Genomic DNA, 22,835 nt, shown 5'->3' with positions numbered 1-22,835 from the left:
AACCTAACAAAACAAAGGAAATCATATTAAAATAGATGATGACACCCCTAGATGTCCACTAAGATCTCAACACCTGGCACCGAAGCCCCAGACCATTACAAGGGAGAGCATGTGCTCTGTTTCCTGGGCAGAGAGAAGTTAGCAGAAGAGAGGGAGATGGAGAGATGGCAGCACCAAACAAGGTCACCCTCCACCATCAAACACAATCCCAGTATGTCTGTCCTGTGGCTCTGGCTCCTGTTTCAAACATCACACTGAAACAAGGCTTAACACGAAGTGCTGGATGTGCCCTGTGATATCTATGCCTGGTCCAATCAAAACAAGGACATTTAAAAAAAACCTATATTTGTGATTCCAATATATTGTAATCCATATATATCATATATCCTACTGTAGTCTGTATTCTTTTATGTAAGAAATCAATAAAAATATTGAAAAAGAAAGCAAAAAAAACCTCCATCCCTTCATCTATGTTAGAACTTGTCTAGTTCAGGAGAAAACTATCAGGAGGCCCCTGGTTTACATACACCACCGTGTCCAATGAACGTAGGGTATGTCAGATGCCCCTGAGTTGCAGGTTAAAAAGAGCAGAAAAGGCAGGGAACAGTCCTGGGCGTTCAGTCTCCTGAGTACAGATTCAGAGAGAGGACAGTGGAAAGAGAAAGGTCAAAGGTAATTTATTATCAAAGTTAATTTATGTTATACAACTGTGAGATTCGTCTCCTTACAGGCAGCCACTGAACAAAGAAACCAGGTAGAACTCATTAAAAACAGAAGACCAATGAACAGGGGGAGAAAAAACAAACAAACCATGCAGACGACAGAAGTAAGCCAATAACTGAAGTTGAGTTCGGAGCCGCGGAGCCTTGGGAGAAAGGAAAGTGTAGGCACAAGAGATTCTGCAGATGCTGGAAATCCAGAGCAACAAAATGCCGGAGGAACTCAGCAGGTCAGACGGCATCTGTGGAGGGGAGTCAGAACGGGTGAGGTTTCGGGCTGAGACCCCTCGTGTGTGTGGAGGACTGTAGAAAGCAGTGTAAGCTTGTGATCAGATGGTGGAGAACTGCAGTCAGCACGTCTGAAACGAGCAGCCATCCGTGCCTGCTCCCACACATAGAAAGTACGTGACACACCTTTTACTTCAGCTTCACCTCCCTTTTAACAGTTGATTCCTTTGATATCCAAAGACTTATTAATCTCTGCCCTGCATGAGTCAGTAAGTGAGTTGAATCCCCTGTGTAAAGGAATTTTTCTCCTTCTCTGTCCTGTGTGGCCTTTCCCTGTGTTTTGAGAATGTGACCCCTGGTTCGAGCCTCCCCATCCAGGGTCGACATCGTCCTCCCCATGTCTGTGGAAGGTGTGAATATGAAGTTTGCTGTTAGGCTGCCAAAGGTTGGTATTTTGAGTCACACTCACCAGCGTCCGCCAGCCAGCTGCTGAACCCCTCTGCCAATAAAACAGGGAGGAAGGGAAGGATTTCTGTATTCATTACAGGATGGAGAGAGAAAATCAGGTAAAGCTAAACAGAGTCTCAGTTTACATGGAGAGCATGAGCAAACTTAGACATTACTTCACCTACATGGCAACTCTGAATATTTTTACCTGGCTGCGTTTCAAAGATTCAAAGACTCAATGTACATTTATTGTCAATGTGTGCATGCAGTATACAACCCTGAGATTCATTTTCCTGCAGACGGCCGTGGGAACAAAGAAACACCATGGACCCCGTTCAAAGAAAACATCAAACACCCAACGTGCAAAAAAAAAGAACAAATCGCGCAAATGACAAAAAATGACAAATAACGCACGGAATATTAAACATCAAACTGCAGAGTCCTTGCAACAGTCTGGGAATGGTCAGCTTAGTTCAGTTCAGTTAGATTTAGCGCTGCGTCGTTAGTTGACTGCAGGACCAGAGCCCGTCCGCCCTGTTCGATGTCACGTAAAATAGCAACAAATAACAGAGTAACCAAAAACCAGAAACACACATAGCATCAGGTGTTTGCTTGAGTGGTTTATTTTCCACCGGCTGAGAGCAGAGATTGGTCCAAAGAATTGGATCAGACTGAGCTGGATGTAGGTTGCTGATAGGTCTGCTTGGATCATCTAGAAAACAATGGATGTACAGTTAGATCTTGGTAAGTGCTAGAAACAATCAAAGAGACAGATAGAATTCTCTTTGGTTTGCTGACATCACTTACGTTTCCCTCTTCTGAAGCCACTTAAATAATGGCTAGGATGCATTACATATACCTCACTATGAAAATACTGTACTAAAATAATTTATACCAAACACAATAAAAATATGGTGGGAAAGAGAGAATTACTTGAACCAGCAGATCAATAATTTAGTTAATAGACACCTCCCCAGATTAATGAAGAGATTATATTTCTAAAGAACCTTTATCATATGAAAATTTGTTAGGCAGGAGGTCACTTTCCATTATGGAAAAAGTTTAGTTAGGTGCCTGATGCTAAGATGGTTATGGTGGTGGGGTGGAGAAGAAGATAGAGGCAGGTTACTGGCTAGCCAGCGCAGAGAGGACCCAGTTCGTGACTCACAACAGCTGGTCGGATCTGTTCTGCCTTTCTGTGTGGGTGAGAGTTTGCTGACTGCTCCGCTGGCGTTCTTCTCTGCCAGCTGATTGCTCATACCCTGGCGGTGGCATGGGTACTTGACGAAGATGGTGGCTTGGTGGCATAGTGCATGGCAGCTCATTCCCCTGGCCGCATGGTGCCTCATGACCTTATGGGGTCTCGTTGTACTCCAGAAAGGTGAAATGAATTCCTCCGCATTTGACAGGCATCTTCACTAAAAAAGAAATCAGATTAAATTTTTTAAAATTAAGATATATTCTGAATGATTTAGATTCAGAGATACAACACAGTAATAGGCCCTTCCGGTCTAACATGCCTGTGCTGCCTAATTACACCCATGTGACTAATTAAACTACTAACCAGTATGTCTTTGGACTTTGGGAGGAAACCAGAGCACCCGGAGGAAACTACATGGTCATGGGGAGAACGTACAAACTCCTTACAGACAGCTTTGGAATTGAACCAGGGTGACTGGCACTCAAATAGTGTCATGTAAACGGCTATGCTACCCTGCTATTTGTTACACAGAGATCTGAGCAAGGGTTTTTTTTTAATTTCAAAAATAAATTTTATTCATAAAAAGCTATTTGTAAGAAATACAAAATCAGTGCATGCCTTTCTTTACATTCAGGACGTCCCCCAGTATACGCATTCACAATGTTATCGGGGCGATACGTTTGTACTGTTAGTGCAAGGTGCCACTGGTCAGCAAGTACTTGTCACCAGAGTAGCTCCTTCCTGCAGGCCGGGCAGCATCTGTGGAAAAAAGTACAGTCGACATTTCGTGCTGAGACCTTTCGGCAGGACTGGACTTCCTCCAGCGTTCTGTGTGTGTCACTCATTAACCGGAGGTGATCTGCACCGAGTCCTAATGCAAAGGCATGACGAAGATCACACTGCGAGAGGACACCTTGATCTGATTGTAAACATTTGCTCCAAAATATTTCAGTTTCGCAACTTCCTCACCGAAATATGTGTAACACTTCCTAGGCACAGCTAAGTTTGGCTTCAAAGGCAGTTTTAAAAACTCCAAAAGACCGAATGATGCACAGACAATAGACTTAAATGATCAACATTTTTAATTATCTTCAAAGTAACTGACTCGACAGTTTGTTGTCATAACCACTACTGGTAATTCTAGGACCTAGAATGGTATTTCAAACAATGGCAGCCTCTATGATACAAAAGTGATACATTTTGCCAGGAAAACCTGATCTTTCAATTGATCATTGTTCATGAAAACAATATGTAAATACTGACACTATTCAGATCAATGGATGAATCTTCTGATAGAGGTTATGAACGGTCAATTTTCACTCAGAAACTTCCATTCGAGGATTTCCCAGTTGCAGCCATTCAGGTTGCTCGGGAAACGCAGCAAAATGCACCACAGAAGTGAATCTACAGACACACTTTGAGAGAATGGTCCAGTCTGGGCAAGAGTCCAGATGAAAGTTTATTGCCTTTCCAAGCAGAATGTTTGGATTGTCAGATGACCAGTGCAGCTTAAAAACATGGACCAAGAGCATTTATGCCAAGGATTCTTCGAAATGCAGTCTAGCCAGGCGACAAACAGAATTGGCAGCATCTGGCCAAAGCTGAAAGACGTGAAAATATGCAGGCAACAGTGGAAATCAGCAACTTGACCCCTCATACCGGTGCGGGTCCATCTTCACCAAGCAGAGAATAACAATTCTCTTGTTCTCAAAATGGACAGACATCAAACCACACTTGAAAGCTAACAGGACACGCCACTGAAGAACTCAGTTGGGTATTTGCTATACATGGTACACTGGCAGAATTTGTGTCTAGCAACAGATCATTGTTTACCACATTTATCAGATAATGGAATGGCATCAAATATTTATTCATCCTGCATTCATTGCTGCTAAGAACTCATGAGTCACCTCCTCCTCCAGGCAGAGCGAGGCCAAATTTACTCTCAGGAGTCAGACAGGATTTGGGATCTTTCAAACTTCTGTGAAGCTGCAGAGCAAAGCACACGAGTCTCTCGGGGGGATATAACCTTTCAGGGAATTCAAACCTATCCCCATCTCCACCAGCCAGGCAAGTATTCCAGAACGGCCATTGGCTGGGCACCTGTCTGCTTTGTGTCTACTGGCTTGGACTCACTAAATGCTGTAAGGATTCTGTAGCCTCTGTCCGATGGTAGTCGTGAGAAGAAGGCATGGTCCAGATGGTGGGAGGCTTTGATGATGGATGCTGCTTCCAAAGTTCAAAGTCAATTTATTATCAAAGCCCATATATGTCACCATATACAACTCACAGATTCATTTTCTTGCAGGCATACTCAATAAATCCATAGAATAATAACCATAACAGAATCAATGAAAGACCACACCAAATTAGACGTTCAAGCGGTGTGCAAAAGACAACAAACTGCAAATCCAAAAAGAAAGAAATAATAATAATAAATAAATAAGCAATAAATATCAAGAAATGAAGAGTCCTTGAAAGTGAGTCTATAGGTTGTGGGAACATTTACTTACTTTACTTTATTGTTGCCAAACAATTGATACTAGAGCATATAATCATCACAGCGATATTTGATTCTGCGCTTCACACTCCCTGGATTACAAATCGATAGTAAATATTAAAAATTTAAATTATAAATCATAAATAGAAAATAGAAAAGGGAAAGTAAGGTAGTGCAAAAATAACTGAGAGGCAAGTCCGGATATTTGGAGGGTACAGCCCAGATCTGGCTCAGGATCCATTCAGCAGTCTAATCACAGTTGGAAAGAAGCTGTTCCCAAATCTGGCCATATGAGTCTTCAAGCTCCTGAGCCTTCTCCCGAAGGGAAGAGGGACAAAAAGTGTGTTGGCTGGGTGGGTCTTGTCCTTGATTATCCTGGCAGCTCTGCTCCGACAGCGTGTGGTGTAAAGTGAGTCCAAGGACAGAAGATTGGTTTGTGTGATGTGCTGCGCTGTGTTCAGTGATGGGGCAAGTGAAGTTATCCCCTTTGGTTCAAGAGCCTGATGGTTGAGGGGTAGTAACTGTTCCTGAATCTGGTGGTGCGAGTCCTGAGGCTCCTGTACCTTCCACCTGATGGCAGCAGTGAGAAGAGAGCATGTCCTGGGTGGTGGGGGTCCCTGATGAGGGATGCTGTTTTCCTGTGACAGTGCCCCTGCAGATGTGCTCAGTGATGGGGAGGGCTTTTCCTGTGATGGACTGGGCGCTCATGCGCTCGAGTTTTCTCTCACATCCCAAAGGTAAGCCGAAGTGATTGAGTGGAGTAGTTGGGTAGCAGCAGAATTGAGAAGAGTCGGTGAACAAACAAGAGAACAGGTTGCACAGAACTGCTGTGGAATTCATTATCACAGGCTCCTGTGGAGACCAGGGCACTGTGTGTGTTTAGGGAGGAGGTTGACAGGTTCTTGATTAGTCAGGGTGTGAAAGGTTACAGGGAGAAGGCAGGAGAAAGGAGTTGGGAGGGAAATGGATCTGCCATGATGAAATGGCAGAGCAGACTCGATAGGCTGAATGGCCTAATTCTGCTCCTATTTCTTATGGTCTAATTGAATATGTCCCTGTTGATTTCATTATCACTGTTCGAGAAATATCTGGAGGTACTGGAATGATATGTGTGAAGATGAATCTTTTCCAGATGTCGAGGTGGGTGTCAGCTGCTGTTGAACAAACATTCTGTTTGGTTTTGTGGCTTCCGTGACCTGCAGATATTTTTCTTTACATTTAGAGCAGGGGGTTACCAATCTTTTTTGATGCCATGGCCTCCTTCCATTAACCGAGGGGTCTGTCGATCTTAAGCTGGGAACCCATGGAGTAGAGACTGCCTTAGGTCAGATTGGGAACAAGAATTGGGTTCTATTATTTCCGTGGATGACTGGGGGCAGATTTTACAATTAGTCAATACTTCCTCTATCTGTGCTAAACATTCCCTAATTCAATTTAAAGTTGTTCATAGAGCACATATGTCCAAAGATAAATTAGCTCATTTTTATTCTCACATTGATCCTTTTTGTGATAGATGTCCGGGGCAGATAGCCTCTTTAACTCATATGTTTTGGTCTTGTCCTACTCTTGAAACTTTTTGGAGAGACATTTTTAATATTATCTCAAAGGTATTGAATATAGATATCTCTCCTCATCCTATTGCTGCTATCTTTGGATTACCTAAAATTTCCAGTAATCTTTCCCCTTCAGCCCGTAGAATGATTGCATTTCTTACTTTAATGGCGAAAAGATGTATCTTACAACATTGGAAAGAGCCTAATGCTCCAACTACCTTTTTTTGGTTTTCCCAGACGATATTATGCTTAAATTTGGAGAAAATTAGAAGCAATCTTTATGATTCCTCACTTAAATTTGAACAGACCTGGAGATCTTTTATTCAATATTTTCATTTAATGTAATTTTTTTTCTCTTTTGTTCCATATTTATATTCCCTTCTTGCTTTTTTTTTTTAACTGTTTTTAATGGAGGTCGGGTTTGAGGACGTGATTTTAAGTTCTTTAACTCTACCTGTTTCCAAGTTAGCCCATTGCTTTGCTTTGCTTTTAGTTTAGTTGCATGGTGGGTTTTTTTTGGGGTCTTTTTTTGGGTTTTTTTCCCTTTTCTCTATTGATATATATATATATAAAAATTAGTATACTATTATTTTACCATATTATTTTATGTTTAAATTGCACTGTTTGTATCAATTTTTTCTTCTGTATTAATATCTCCTGTAATTTCTAACAGTGTATTAGTGCCTTTATGGTTTACCCTTTGTATACTTATTCAATAAAAAGATTTAAAAAGAAAGAAAGAAAGAGACTGCCAGCTCTCCTGCCATAATCCAAACTTCACTCAAAACAGTCCACGGCCATCATCACTCTCATCCCAATCACCTCTCTCCTTTCACGGGATAAGGTAGTTAAAAATAAGGGCTGTTGGAGCCAAAAAAAAGCCTCTTTATTGATGCTGTGGGTATAATAAGCAACTATGAATTCTGAATCTTACCATCATTTAGGCTTTGGAACATTGGTGAAGTGCTGCAGTTTATCAGATAATCCCACTCACAGTTTAACGTCAGTGGCCAGTCACCTGAATGTGAATCGAGAGACTGCCCAGCCACTGGAAAGAGTGGGCTCCAATCTCTATGGAAACAAGGTGAAAAACAATCAAAATGGGGTCTGAGGATAGAGGTCAGAAACAAAAACCTGTGCCGAACATGTACTTACTTTAGGAATTACCTCGGATTACCAATGGCCCTCTATTTTTCTAAGCTCCTTGTACCTATCCAGGAGTCACTTAAAAGACCCCATTGTATTCGCCACCACCACCATTGCTGGCAACCCATTCCATGCACTCATCACTCTCTGCATAAAAAATTCACTGTTGACATCTCCTCTGTACCTGCTTCCAAGCACCTTAAAACTGTGCCCTCTCAGGCTAGCCATTTCAGCCCTGGGAAAAAGCCTCTCACTATCCACATGATCATTGCATCTCATTATCTTATACATAATAATAAAAAACCTGTAATTACAGTAAGAAGTGTATATATTCATCATCATTATGTGCCGTGTCATGTGACGTGGGTGATCATGGTCTTTCCATGACCACGATTGTTCCTGGGAAACTTTTCTACAGAAGTGTTTGCCATTGCCTCCTTCTGGGCAGTGTCTTTACAAGACGGGTGACCCTAGCCATTATCAATACCCCTCAGAGATTGTCTGCCTGGTGTCAGTGGTCGCATAACCAGGACTTGTGATGTGCACCGGCTGCTCATACGACCATCCACCACCTGCTCCCATGGCTTCATGTGACCATGATCGGGGGTGGAGGGGTGTCTAGGCAGGGGCTACACCTTGCCCGAGGATGAGCTGCAGGCTAGTGGAAGGAAGGAGCACCTTACACCTCCATTGGTGAAGACGCATCTCCACGCCACCACCTGATATATATATATATATACATAAAGAAAGTTAAATTAAGTAACTAGTGTCAAAAGAGAGAAAAAAGTAGAGAGGTGGTGTTCATGGGTTCAATGTCCATTCAGAATTCTGATGGCAGAGGGGAAGAAGCTATTCCTGAATCATTGAGCGTGTGCTTTACCTCCTTCCTAATGGTAGCAATGAGAAGAAGGCATGTCGTGGGTGATGGGGATCCTTAACGATGGATGTCGACTTTCTGAGGCATCGCTCCTTGGGGGTGCTGGGGAAGCTAGTCCCATGATGGAGCCAACTGAGTTTACAATTTTCTGCAGCTTACCACGATCCTGTGCAGTAGCCCCCTCCACCCATACCAGACGGTGGTTCAGCCAGTCAGAATGCTCTCCACAGAACATCTGTAGAAATTTGCGAGTATCTTTGGTGACGTACCAAATCTCCTCAAACTCCTAATGAAATATGTTGTGCCTTCTTTAAAGCTGCATCGATATGTTGGGCCCAGGATAGATCCTCAGAGATGTTGACACCCAGGAACTTAAAATTCCTCACCCTTTCCACTTCTGATTGTTTGATGAGGACTGGTGTACTGGATGCAGGAGAGGCTAGTGCCCATGATAGAGCTAACTGAACTTACAGCTTACTTTGATCTTGTGCAGTTTTCCAGATGAAATGCTGAAGCAAAGTCCGAACTACTCTCAGAGTTGGATATAAAAGATCTCATGGCATGATATCAAATAGTACCACTGGATCTATCCCAAGTGTTCGAGTCCGTATTAATCCCTCCTCAACATCAATGGAAAAGATCATCTGATTATCATCAAACAGTTGTTTAGGGGACAATGAAAACTCTGCTGGAGGAAGTCAGCAGGTCGAACAGCGTCGACCCAAAACGTGGGCCTTCCCTTCCCCCCACTCCCCCACAGATGCTGCTCGACCTGCTGAGCTTGTCCAGCACTTTGTCTGTTGCTCCGGATTCCAGCATCTGCAGTCGCTTGCGTCTCCAGCCTTTTGTGGGAGCATGCTTTGTGTAAATTAGCTGTGGTGTTTCCTGCCTTAACAGTAACTACACGTAATTATAAAATACTTTGTGATGTGATGAAAGACATTTTATAAACACAAGTCTTTCTTTGCCTGGCTCCTCTAATGAGGCCTTTCAGATCTCTGGCTCCCTCCACCCTCTTTTCCCTTTGGAAAGTTTTCCAAGCCTTCCCTTATGAGCAGTGTTATATGTTTGAAAATGATGGCTGGGATTGTTTTCAGGCCTGGTAATGTGTTGCATTATGGGTTTAACATTTCCCTACCCCTCCCCCTTTCCACAATTTACACTCTTTAATAAATCTGAGCCCATTTACTAAAGCAAATGTTGGTTCTTTCAGGAACAGCTTCTGACAGGAGTGTGTTCAAACCCTTTGAAAGAAGCCTCCTTGAATAAGTCAACATTGTGTGTTTTTCCCTTCCAAAGCCAAAATAAACGAATGAAGCAGGGCCTAAAACCGTGTCTCCAAGGATACGCGGTTCTCAGGAAATCCCTGACAGCTGGCTCGCTTTGGAATAAAAGTCTTTATCTTTGAGCGGTGAGACTGGCCATTTTTTTTTCAAATCTCGCTCCATTCTGTTTAGATTCCAGTCCCTTCCTGAGGACAAGGAGGAAAGTGGCAGAGGGCCGAGTTCTAGGCGCAGAGACAACCCAATGCACACAGGTCCCTTTTATGAGGGGAAATCAACAAGCACAAGTCAGAAATAGTGGCTCAGGGGAAGAGGAAGCCACTTGTCAACGCAGACCAGATATCCCTGATTTTCTTTTTGTAGGAGTCAGCAGATTTCCAAACAAACTTTGCTGAGCTTTTGTCAGTGATTATTCCCACTTCAATGAGCCAGAGGTAGAATGTGAAGGGCCTGTTTGAAGGCGTGTGATGGTGAAAGGAGCTAAAAACAGACTCTGTTTGCAATAAACTGAGTGTTTCGCAGCCAAATTCTTTACCATCTGTCTCTGGAAAGGAAATGGCCTGATTTTATGTTGTTGCCATTTTTTTAAAGCACTAGTGATTATTTGGGACTCTGCACAGGGAAAGCCCCACGCAATTTAGATTCAGAATCAGAATCAGGTTTAATATCATCCGCATGTGTCGTGAAATTCGTTGTTATGTGGCAGCAGTACGTTGTAATACATAATAATAAAACTGTAAATTAGAGCAAAACTGTGAATTATATATATATGTTAAATTAATTAAGTAGTGCGAAAAAAAAGTAGTGAGGTAGTATTCATGGGTTCAATGTTCATTCAGAAATCAGATGGCAGAGGGCAAGAAGCTGTTCCTGAATCACTTCAGGCTCCTGTACCTCCTCCCTGATGGTAGCAATGAGAAGAGGGCATGTCCTGGGTGATGGGGGTCCTTAATGATGGACGCCACCTTTTTGAGGCCTCACTCCTTAGAGGTGTCCTGGTTGCTGGAGAGGCTACTGCCCACGATGGAGCTGACTGAGCTTTCAACTCTCTGCAGCTTATTTTGATCCTGTGCGGGATTCTCTACGCAAATAATTTTGAAATCATTTTTAATATCCTCTCTCCTTTGGGGTTGAAGATGACTTGCCCCCACTCCAGCTTTATGGATTCTAGTGAGACTGATCTCGTCTATTTCGCACACCCCCACTTTCACCCCTTCCTCCTCCTGGACACAACAGGATCAGATTTGCCCAGGTCCTTACCTTCCTCCCGATCATCCTCGTGGACCGTCTTCACAACTTCTGCCAGCTCCAACAGGATTCCAGCACCGGACGTCTCACATACTCTTAGCATTGCAATCTGTATACTATGTTCAATGTCTCCTCTGCACTGGAGAAGCCAAACACACGTGGGGCAATCGCTCTGCAGAACACCTGTGCTCAGTCCGTGGGAGTGACCCTGAGCTTCCACTTAAAGATTCAAACTGATTAAAGAAGAAAGATTAGCTTTATTTGTAGTTTTATCTGCAGATATGGAACTAGACTGAACTGAATATGCCCGGACTCTTGTAAATTTTTGAGTTTTATATTGTGTGTTTTACTCTCTTTTTTCATTGCTATTTATGCATTTCTGTGTTTTTTTTGTGCAGGGGGAGGGTTGACGTTCATCTTTGAATGGTTTCCATGGTTTTTTTGTTTTATGGCTGTCTATGGGGAATCTCAGGGTCATATACCGAGTACGTACTTTGAATCTTTGAACGTACGTTGTAACATTGGGTGGTGGGGTGGAGATAAGTCTCTCTCTTTACCAAAGGAGGTGTAAGGTGCTCCTTCCCTCCGCTAGCCTGCAGGACACCCTGGGCAAGGCGTAGCACCTGCTCAGCACCCCCCCCACCCCCTGATCAGGGTCAGGTGAAGCCATGGGAGCAGGCCTTCTCAAAGGCAACCGTGTCTCCAACTGAGCTCCCAAAAGAAGGACTCTTGTTATTGAAATTCAGTTAATTTCTCTTTCTTGATGCTCCAAAACACTAAATACTTTGAAATGTGGTACCCGCTAAAGTGTGGGAAATACAATAATCAGCAAGCCAACTCCCACAAATCAACAAAATGTTCATGACCTGAGGGCCTTTACTTTAAACAATGCTTACTGAGTGATAAATAATGGGTGAGACACCAGGGATAACTCCCATCCTTCCCTGCAAACTCTGGAATGGGACATTTTACATCCACCTGTGGGAGCAGATAGGGTTTCATTTGATGGTCCCAACCAAAACGACTTGACTGCTTCTTGGACAAGAAGCAACTAGTTGTTCAGTGAAAGGTCAAGAGTATAAAATTCTATATTTAACAACAGGAGACAGTTGGTGAGCAGTTTATTGCTGCAGGTTTTACCCACTTGGACACAAGTGACATAGCTTTCCTTTTTTTCTCCTCCATCCAGTCTTCATATTCAGTCCTTAAGCCCGCATGAATATTTCTTCCATGTGCTCATCTCTATCCTTCAGTCCTCAACCAAGGGTCTCTTAGTCAATGGCCATTTGGTCTTTCATTTCGTGAGCTTTGTTGTTGTTCCTTTCCGTGCCTTATGGCACGTCCGGCAGCAACGTTACTGTTTCTTTAGCATTTATCTGAAGTGCTCGCTCGATGCTCAATCCCAGCGTGCAAGGAGTCGGCCGTATTCGAACCTGGGGCCATTTACCTCGAAGGGCCGGAGCTGATCCCACTACACCACCGGCTGGCTTCAGTTTCATTAGCTTCAGTGGACAAAGGAGCCGTCCCGGGTCAGACCTCATGGTGGACGGGGCACGAGCTACCACTCCACCCTCACAGAGATCATTTACACAGGCTCCTAGGCTGTTCTTCCTGCGGACCTCTGAGCTTGTACACGGGACTTCAAATACCCTTCTCTCTGCCAGCTCAATGGCAGTGGAAGTTTCATCTGGGTTGGCTTTGTTAGCGATGTTTGTAAGCAACAAGCTGGCAGCTGGTATTCATCGAACGTCACTGCACGGAGAGGCCATCTCAACAAAGGAGTATTTACAACGGGTCCAGGTCTGCTGCGTCTCCTTGGGTAATAACAAAAACAAAGAAGCTTATCACAGATAGCAGTAACACCAGCACAGAAATGGTTTACACATTAACTTCTGTTTTTAGCCCTTCGCATCATGCCTCAGAAAGGCATTGTCCATCATTAAGGACCCCACAACCCTGGACATGCCTTGTTCTCACTGTTACCATCAGGGAGCAGGTACAAAATCTGAAGGCACACACTCAGTGATTCAGGAACAGTTTCTTTCCCTCTGCCATCTGATCTCTGAATAGACATTGAACCCATGAACACCACCTCACTACTTTTTTTAATTTATGATTTTGCACTAACTTAATTTAACTATTTGATATACATATATATTCTTACTGTAACTAACAGTTTTTCCCTCTCTATTATCATGTATTGCTGCAAAGTTAATAAATTTCACAACATTAAACCTGATTCTGATTTTGATTCTATCAATCATAATTATATGACTAATCACAAATAGGAGATCAAGGGATGTGTTGAATACTAATGGTAGAATTCCCTCAATTCAGCAGAGACATATGTTTACGGTCAGATTTGTAGAATAAGATTAGGAACTTTCCAAAGCAGACAAACCCAATCACCGAGATCAAGAAGGGATTGCTGGATTTTAAAAATTCCAGTGATAATGATGTCAGAAGGTGAGCAGGATTTGCTAAGGATTATTTATGAGCAATGCCTGAATGCATGTGGTATTAATGCTATTTGTTACTTATCTAATGATGCTGTCTCAGGCAGAGGCTGTTTTGTGACTTGATGAATTGTAAATTGAACGGACACTGTGCAGGTAAAAGCGAGAAGCTCATTAGTAAAGTTAACTTGGAGGGAATGTTGTAGGTGTGGAAGTTTAATCCCGGTCCTAGACTGAGATCATTACCCTTCAACAAGCACAACCATGTTTCTTTGAGCCAGAAGTGACTTCAGCAACTGGAATTGCTTTGTCCTGTGACCTCCGCTAACATCAGACGTATTTCAGTGCTGCTTTCATCTCAATGACAGTCACTCTTACGTCAGCATGGAAACCAACTATTCCAGCACTGATTGCACCAAGGCTTAATACAGTCCAGACGAGTTGTCATGGTGAAATCACATCTTTCCCCTTCCTGTCCAGTCCTGAAGAAGTGTCTTGGTCCAAAACGTCGACTGTTTATTCATTTCCATAGTTGCTGCCTGACCTTCTGAGTTCCTCCAGCACTTCGTGTGTGTTGCCCTAAGAAGTGTTGTGCTTATCATTGGTTAGAACACACTTTATGAGAAATGCTTGAAATACCTAGATGGAGTGGACATGAAGAAGATGTCTTCCAATAGTGCGGGAGTCTGCGACCAATGGGCACACCTCAGAATTCAAGGTCATCTCTTTAGAACAGAGGTGAGGGTGAATTTCTTTACAGAGGATGGTGAATCTGTGGAATTCATTTCCACAGATATATGTGGAAGTAAAATCATTGGCTATATTTAAAATGGAGGTTGATAGGTTCTTGATTAGTTGAAGGTTATAGGAGAAGGTAGGGAAAATAACTCATTGATGATCCAGTGCAGAGCAGACTCACTGGGTTGAGTGGTCTCATTCTGCTCCTATATCTTATGGAGAACATTTCTGATAACTCCATCTGTCACGTTGCTGATAATTGAAAACAGATTGATGTCCGGTGACCTTCTCTAACATCAGCAGCGGTAACTGACAGAGCGCAAATCAGTTTCATTTTTATAGCCAGGAGCTTGGAAACCAGGAGAGGATCCGGTTACTCAAGTCTTCAGCAGTACAACTCCACATGCTTTCAGAACTAGCAAGTACAGTTACGTGTTCTCCTGATGACTGAATGACAAGAGAGCAAACATTAGCTGAAGACATTTATGAAAGTGAGGATCTCAAAAGGATTTTCATGAGATCTTAATCAATCAACACTAAGGGCTGAAAGATTGAGTTTTGAATGCAAGTTCTGCAAAGACCCATTTCTGACAATAGGCTCATTGTTGCAGTAAGATGCAGTGCAGGTTGAAAGTTCACAGCCTTATCTATTGAAAGTTATTTTAAGTATTTGCCTGCATGTAGACCTGTGCTGTGGTTTCACCATGTTAACAATTAATGATGATGATTTCCAAAAAAAACCTTCAGCTTTCCTCTCAGAACCAGAGTTGTTAAATGTTCTAAGCAAATTAACTAAAACTTTCAGTGACCGAGGGATCTAATAGGAGAAATGTACTTGGGTGTCTTAAAAATAGTAGAAGTGCACCTTACTGGAAAGCGTTAGCATACAAATGGCTAACAGAAAGTTATATTTTTTATCAATATTGAGCATGGAATAGGGCCTTCGAGCCACACTGCCCAGCAATCCCCCGATTTAATCCGAGCCTAATCACAAGACAATCTACAATAACCAATTTAATCTGCCAACCGGTACGTCTTTGGACTGTGGGAGGAAACCAGAGCACCCAGAGGAAACTCATGTGGTCACAGGGAGAACGTACAAACTCCTTACAGGCAGCAGCGGGAATTGAATCTGGTTTGCTGCTACTGCTACTGTCTCAAATCCTTTGTTAAACCAAAGTTCTTCATCTTGACACATAAAGCTGGTTTTGTTAGAAACCACGTCCTGCTGAAGGGCACATAAAAGTTGCTGGTGAACGCAGCAGGCCAGGCAGCATCTCTAGGGAGAGGTACAGTTGAAGTTTCAGGCTGAGACCCTTCATCAGGACTAACTGAAGGAAGAGCTAGTAAGAGATTTGAAAGTGGGAGGGAGAGGGGGAGATCCAAAATGATAGGAGAAGACAGGAGGGGAGGGATGGAGCCAAGAGCTGGACAGGTGATTGGCAAAAGGGATATGAGAGGATCATGGGACAGGAGGCCCAGGGAGAAGGAAAGGGGGGGGAAGCCCAGGGGATGGGCAAGGGGTATAGTGAGAGGGACAGAGGGAGAAAAAGGACAGAGAGAAAAAGAACGTGTGTATATAAATAAATAAGGATGGGGTATGAGGGGGAGGTGGGGCATTAACGGAAGTTTGAGAAGTCAATGTTCATGCCATCAGGTTGGAGGCTACCCAGACGGAATATAAGGTGTTGTTCCTCCAACCTGAGTGTGGCTTCATCTTGACAGTAGAGGAGGCCGTGGATAGACATATCAGAATGGGAATGGGACGTGGAATTAAAACGCGTGGCCACTGGGAGATCCTGTTTTCTCTGGAGGACAGAGCGTAGGTGTTCAGTGAAACGATCTCCCAGTCTGCGTCGGGTCTCGCCAATATAAAGAAGGCCGCATCGGGAGCACTGGACACAGTATATCACCCCAGTCGACTCACAGGTGAAGTGTTGCCTCACCTGGAAGGACTGTCTGGGGCCCTGAATGGTTGTGAGGGAGGAAGTGTAAGGGCATGTGTAGCACTTGTTCCGCTTACAAGGATAAGTGTCAGGAGGGAGATCGGTTGGGAGGGATGGGGGTATGAATGGAAAAGAGAGTCGCGTAGGGAACGATCCCTGCGGAAAGCGGGGGTGGGGGAGGGAAAGATGTGCTTAGTGGTGGGATCTCGTTGGAGGTGACGGAAGTTATGGAGAATAATATGTTGGACCCGGAGGCTGGTGGGGTGGTAGGTGAGGACAAGGGGAACCCTATTCCTAGTGGGGTGGCGGGAGGATGGAGAGCAGATGTGCGTGAAATGGGGGAGATGCATTTGAGAGCTGGAAAGTTGATCAGAATGTGAATGAGATGTGGAATTAAAATGTGTGGCCACTGGGAGACCCTGCTTTCTCTGGCGGACTGAGCGTAGGTGTTCAGCGAAACGGTCTCCCATCCTGCGTCGGGTCTCGGGTCTCCCAGTGGCCACACATTTTAATTCCACATCCCATTCCCATTCTGACATGTCTATCCACAGCCTCCTCTACTGTCAAGATGAAGTCACACTCAGGTTGGAGGAACAACACCTTATATTCCGTCTGGGTAGCCTCCAACCTGATGGCATGGACATTGACTTCTTTAACTTCCGTTAATACCCCGCCTCCCCGACGTCCCCCCCATCCGTTATTCATTTATTTATTATATATATAATTTTATTTATTTTTATTTTTTTCTCTCTCCTTTTTCTCCCTGTCTCTCTCACTATACTCCTTGCCCATCCTCTGGGCTTCCCCCCTCTCCCTTTCTTTCTCCTTAGGCCTCCCATCCCATGATCCTCTCATATCCATTTTGCCAATCAACTCTTAGCTCCATCCCTCTCCCTCCCACTTTCAAATCGCTTACTAACTCTTCTTTCAATTAGTCCTGACGAAGGATCTCGGCCCGAAACATCGACTGTACCTCTTCCTATAGATGCTGCCTGGCCTGCTGCATTCACCAGCAATTTTTATGTGTTCTGTTTAAAATTATCATTCTATTCAGATAGGCTTTTTCCATTGAGAGTGGGGGAGATTCAAACAAGAGGACATGAGTTGAGAGTTAAAGGGCAAAAGTTTAGGGGTAACATGAGGGGGAACTTCTTTACTCAGAGAGTGGTAGCTGTGTGGAATGAGCTTCCAGCAGAAGTGGTAGAGGCAGGTTTGATATTGTCATTTAAAGTAAAATTGGATAGGTTTATGGACAGGAAAGGAATGGAGGGTTATCGGCTGAGTGCAGGTCGGTGGGACTAGGTGAGAGTAAGAGTTTGACTAGAAGGGCCGAGATGGCCGAGAAGCTGTAATTGTTATATGGTTATATCAATGTGAACTGCTTTGGGGCTGCTGGTCTCCACTCTCGTTGCTGCAGAGGAGCGACCTCTCTCTTTCTCACTGAGAGACAGCTTGTCTGAGATACTGAAGTGCAAGGTCATGGTCTGTAGTTTTTGATGGACTCTAGATCTTTGGGGGCTTTTGCTATGGTGGGCATGGTGGGGTTGGGGTGGCGGTGATTTGGCTGCTGCAAATGGGGGAAGGGGGCTTCAGGGTTCATTCATTCTATGAGGTTTCTTGTTTTGTGGATGTCTGCAAAGAGTAAGAATTTCAGGTTGTGTACAGTATACAGTCTCTGATATTAGATTAAACCATTTGAACCATTCGATGCCAAGTTTCAGAGGTGCTATGTCATGCGTGTTCTTTGTTAAAACCGTACCAGACTGCTTCTGTAAAACACTACAGAAAGAGAGGGAGAGTAAAAATATTCCAGAAACTTGGTGAAACAAATCATAATTTAGACACTAGCAAATGTGTGTGATGGAGGATTGCTGAAAAATGGAACATACTTTCACAAATGTAATTAGCATGTAATTAAGAATTAGCAAATGAATGACGTGTGAGAAGTAGGCATGGTCTGGGGAAGTGTAAGAAACAAACTATAAAATGCAGATTACATTTCAAATATCAATATTATAAATCACAATAAAAAGCATACACCATAGCATGTTTGAAGCTTTATTCTCCAATTGGAGAGCTTTATTTTGTAGGAAGACACAGATGCGCATTATACAATAATAAGACACACTGTTGTAAATGTAACAAGATGTCAAACTGATCCACAGTCAGACAGTGATATAAAAGTCCAGAAATAATTGATATTAAACAAATATAAAGCAAAATGTAGCCATATCAAATATTATGGCAAATGAAATCTCCAGTTTCTTACTGGTTCTTATAAACGATCACACCAACTCATACAATCACAACACTTGCAGTTGGTACACAATTCAAAAATTCTGCTGTGCTCATAATTAAGCCAAACGTGAAAGGTTCTTTCCGTAGAACTCAGCAGTAACAAAACATTTTGGCAACAACAAAAGCTCTAGAAGGCACTACAAAATGAAAATAGTTCATCTTCTCATTAAAATAATGAACCCCATTATAACTCTGACCAAAATATGCAAATAGAGTATCACAAGCAGGCAGTTAATTGTGTACTTTGTCCTCGTTAGTAGGGTCTCCAATGAAAGCACTTGCAATTGTTAAAGTACAAATGTTTACCTTTGGGTGTGCATTCTCTCCGGCCAGGTATACAAGACCACAAGATATAGGAGCAGAATTGGGCTATTCGGCCCATCGTGTCTGCTCCTATATACCTGGTCCAGCAAAGCTGGCAACAGATAAGCTGCTTTTATTTTACCTGAGAACTATGCTGTTGTCTTTAACTCTCAAAGTTTAAGTACGAGGCAGATTAAGAGAAAAAAAACATTTACAAGATACAGATCCATTAACAATCTGTTGCATTTTTAAAATTTATTATTTTATTTTATTTTATTGAGATATAGTGTGGAACAGGCCCTTCCGGCTCTTCGAACCACACTGCCCAGTGACCCCCGATTTAACCCTGGCCTGATCACGGGACAAGTTACAATGACCATTACATTCAGAGCACCCGGAGGAAACTCACTTAGGTCGTGGAGAGAAGCTCCAAATTCCTTACAGACTATGGCAGGAATCGAACCCGGGTTACTGGAATAGTAAAGCGTTGTCCCACTTGAGTGGAACTTAATCAATTTAAAAGATGCTCAAGGCGCATTGATTAAATATTATGCTGCTGTAAGGAATTAGCTGCCTCTTTGTAACACAGGAGCATACAAGAGTGATCAGAGATTCCTCACTCTTTCAGCTATTCCTACAAAGGAGTTTGCTTTTCAGTCTCCACCAAAATTATTAAAACAGTTTTTTCCCCCCTTATTTTACTAGGCTCACGTTTCCAGCATTTGTTTTTAATTCAGGTTACAACTTGAAGCAAGGGTGAGGTACTAAGTGGGTTGCAGAGCACCAGTGAAACTCTGTCGAGGCGAGAGTCGCAATTTTGTGTGCTCGGTGAGGCTGTTCGGCCCGTCGCGTTCCCGGCAGAGCAAGATAAAATGGAGCTATTCAGGACGCTTGGGATGACAGCTGGTTATACAGATGCTAACATTAAAGCTGTAGCTCTCTCCTTTGTTAGGTTTGACTGCATAATTTGCTTTACAGGAGCAGCATGTGTGGTCACCCAGCCCAGACTGGCATCTGCCGTCAGGAACACAGAGCGCTTTGTGCGTACTGTTTCCACGCGTCCAGTCAAATAGACGGCACACTGTCTGAAGCCAGCCTCCAGAAAACTGAGAACCCAGATTAATTTTAAGTCACTTGTATGTCCCTGATAATCTATCTCGGGTATCATTGGTTAGTCGTGTCGACAGGCAAAGATGACGAACAGTGTAAGTACAAGGACTCGAGGTTACATGAACAGAGCCACGGCGAGGAATTTGTCACAAAATATTAATAAGCAGGAACGATATATTTTTTTAAAAGTCACTGGTCGATTTAACGCTTAGATCCCTGATTTATCATGAGTGAAAAATACACAGTGAAGGTTTCATGTGTTTCTGTCAGCCATTATTAAATTGTAAACCAGCAAAAGCAGGCTATATTTATAAAATATATCTCAGCTTTCCATCTGGGTTTTCAGCACAAGCTGTAGCCAAAAGCAAAATAAATATACATGTTTACCCAAACAGTCGCTTCTTCAGGCAAGGGCACAGTTCTGCATTCACTCCCCACCCTCAGATACCGCCGCTCGGGGCTACCAGCCGGGTGGGATCCACTTGGGAGCGCTGTGGGAAAGCCAGAGAGCAAACGTTCAGAGCTCCCGCCACCGCTCGCACGTATCAGGGCGGAGCGGCAAGTTCACGCCGACATCGCAACTACCGTCCGGGGGTGAGGCGGGGTGCGGGGGGGGGGACGTCCTTGCAGCGCGCCCGACTGTGCCGGGGGGACCGAAGGGGGTGATGGGGGGGAGAGGAATAAAAGGGGAGCTGAAATGTTGGGGTAGGGGGTGCAGCGGAGAGGGTGAGGGAGCATCCCGCAAAGAGAGAGAGAGAGAGAACATCTTTCAGAAGAAACCGGCTTCTGTCTCAGGAGCACATAACCCCACCTCCCCATTCCAACCCCAACCCCCAGTTATCAAACAGACGTAAGCATCAGGACAAGTCATTTCTTTAACCATCTCCTAGAATGAGGCTACCGACAGCATTATTTCCAGGGGCGTGGGAGATCATTGATTAACCCGCGGCTGGAGAACTGGCCGTACCTAAAACGGCGGCCCCCACGCCCCGAACTGCCTCACTTCACTCGGTGTAGTGGACAGAGCCGGGAGGCGGGTAGGGTTGGGGGAGCTGCTGCAGGTTCCAGGCCAAGAAGTTGTCCCGGTTTGGGTGGGGAGATCGGAGTCACCGAGTGGAAGCAGTGAATGGGCAGAGTACTTGGGAGTAGTCTGGACTCCCAAATCCCGCAGGGCGCTACACCTTAGTGGCGGAGGAGGGAGCCTCGCTTTTGGTCGGGTTGCTCATGCTGGTGGAGATGGAGGTGATGGAGACGTGCAGAGCTTTCTTTAACCTGGAGCAGCGCAGCACGGACAGACACTGGGATCGGAAACGCTGGTCGAAGAAGGCGTAGAGAAACGGGTTGAGGCAGCTGTTGATGTAGGCAAGGCAAGTGGCGTAAGGGTGGGCCACCTGGAGGAAGACATCTAACGAGCAGTGGTTGGAGATGACATCCAGCCAGAACAGGGCATCGAGGGTCTTGATAACGTGGAAGGGAAGCCAGCAGATGGCAAAAACCAACACCAGGGCGCTGATGATCTTCAGCAGACGCTTCTTCTTCTGCTCTTCTTTCTTGACGTTCTGGAAGTGCCTGGTGACGGTGTTGGCGATGGCGCAGTAGAAGGTGGACATCAGTAGGAAGGGTAGGATGAAGCCCAAGAAGCTAGCGAAAAGGCTGAGCCCCCCGATCCAAAGATGCTCGGTGTCTTCGCTCGCCACCCAGGTATAGTCCATGGCGCACAAGGTTATGTTCTCCTTTTCCTCTGTTTTCCGCAGGAGTAAGGCAGGGAGGGCCAGCAGCCCGGCCAGGACCCAGATGGCAGCCAAGCAGAGTAGTGTAGTGCGGCTGGAACGCAGCTTGTTGCTGGACAGGGAGTGCACGATGGCCAGGTACCGGTCAAAGCTGAGACAGGTCAGGCAGAAGACGCTGGCGTACATGTTGATCATCACAACGTAGCTGCTGACTTTACAGAGCAACCAGCCGAAGGGCCAGTGATAGTCTAGAGCGGCGTACACAGCCCACAGAGGTAGGGTCACCACAAAGGCCAAGTCCGCCAGCGCCAGGTTCCCGATGTAGGTGTCAGCCGATCTCCTCTTGGTGCGAGATCTCCACACCGTGCAGATGACCACTCCATTTCCCGACAGTCCGAAGACAAAAACCAGCATGTAGAGCACCGGAACCACCGAGGTAGAGTGCTCCCAGTCGGTGTAATTGCACACCTCACTCTCGTTTGCGCAGGGACCGTCCACCAGGTAACTGCCGTTCTCCATCTCAATCATACAGTCAACCATCGTGAAGTCTCTCCAAAAAATCGCCGCGCTTTTGGGCTTGCTGTGAGAGTTGATATACCCCAGGTTCCGCCCCCACCGGTGGACCCCCCCTCCCAGGATAACGCCAATCAGCAATTCCGAAGGGGGCAGATTCGATTACGCAGTACTCACCAACGCCAATCCTTAAAGAGACATTCACGAGGCTTGTTTACAAACAGCCTCACAGTAGAACTCCCTCCTAAATGATGCTCCTTCAGCATTGAGAATGTTTGTGTCGGGTTCGGAATGTGGAACTGACAATGGAGTGGGGGGCTGTGCGGAATAATTAGAACTACCTCCGTTCCTCAATAAGAAAATGAAATTCTTTAAAATGGTCAATTCAGTTTGCATTTAGTGAATTAGCGGGCAGAAGCCCTGAGATCACAAGCGGTACTGAGATTACACTGCAAGAACCAGGCAGTAACAAATTAACCGCGAAGGGCAGGCGACACCTAACCCAAGGCTGCACCCAAAGCATTGAAACACTTTTAAAT

The 22,835-nt window shown here is 44.5% G+C and overlaps 1 protein-coding gene across 2 annotated transcripts; it reads right to left on the bottom strand.

Moving 5' to 3' along the window:
- Positions 1-1,591: 1,591 nt before the first annotated feature.
- On the bottom strand, positions 1,592-22,374 carry aplnra (apelin receptor a). 2 transcript variants are annotated; one of them, XR_011883677.1, is made up of 7 exons: positions 21,326-22,374; positions 20,441-20,544; positions 12,347-13,016; positions 11,215-11,435; positions 7,583-7,719; positions 2,563-2,812; positions 1,592-2,106 (listed from the first exon to the last, which is right to left on the bottom strand). XR_011883677.1 is itself a non-coding variant. In XM_072247593.1 (2 exons), exons 1-2 carry the CDS (start codon positions 22,321-22,323, stop codon positions 20,514-20,516), a joined length of 1,029 nt encoding a protein of 342 aa, XP_072103694.1. In that variant the 5' UTR covers positions 22,324-22,374; the 3' UTR covers positions 18,392-20,513. The 2 variants fall into 2 exon arrangements, 1 of the variants encoding a protein (XP_072103694.1); XM_072247593.1 differs by lacking the exons at positions 1,592-2,106; positions 2,563-2,812; positions 7,583-7,719; positions 11,215-11,435; positions 12,347-13,016 and having other exon boundaries at positions 18,392-20,544.
- Between the last annotated feature and the right edge of the window lie 461 nt (positions 22,375-22,835).

This window comes from Mobula birostris, chromosome 31, assembly GCF_030028105.1.
Source record: "Mobula birostris isolate sMobBir1 chromosome 31, sMobBir1.hap1, whole genome shotgun sequence".
Taxonomy (NCBI): domain Eukaryota; kingdom Metazoa; phylum Chordata; class Chondrichthyes; order Myliobatiformes; family Myliobatidae; genus Mobula; species Mobula birostris.
This window is presented reverse-complemented; position numbering and strand designations above follow the sequence as displayed.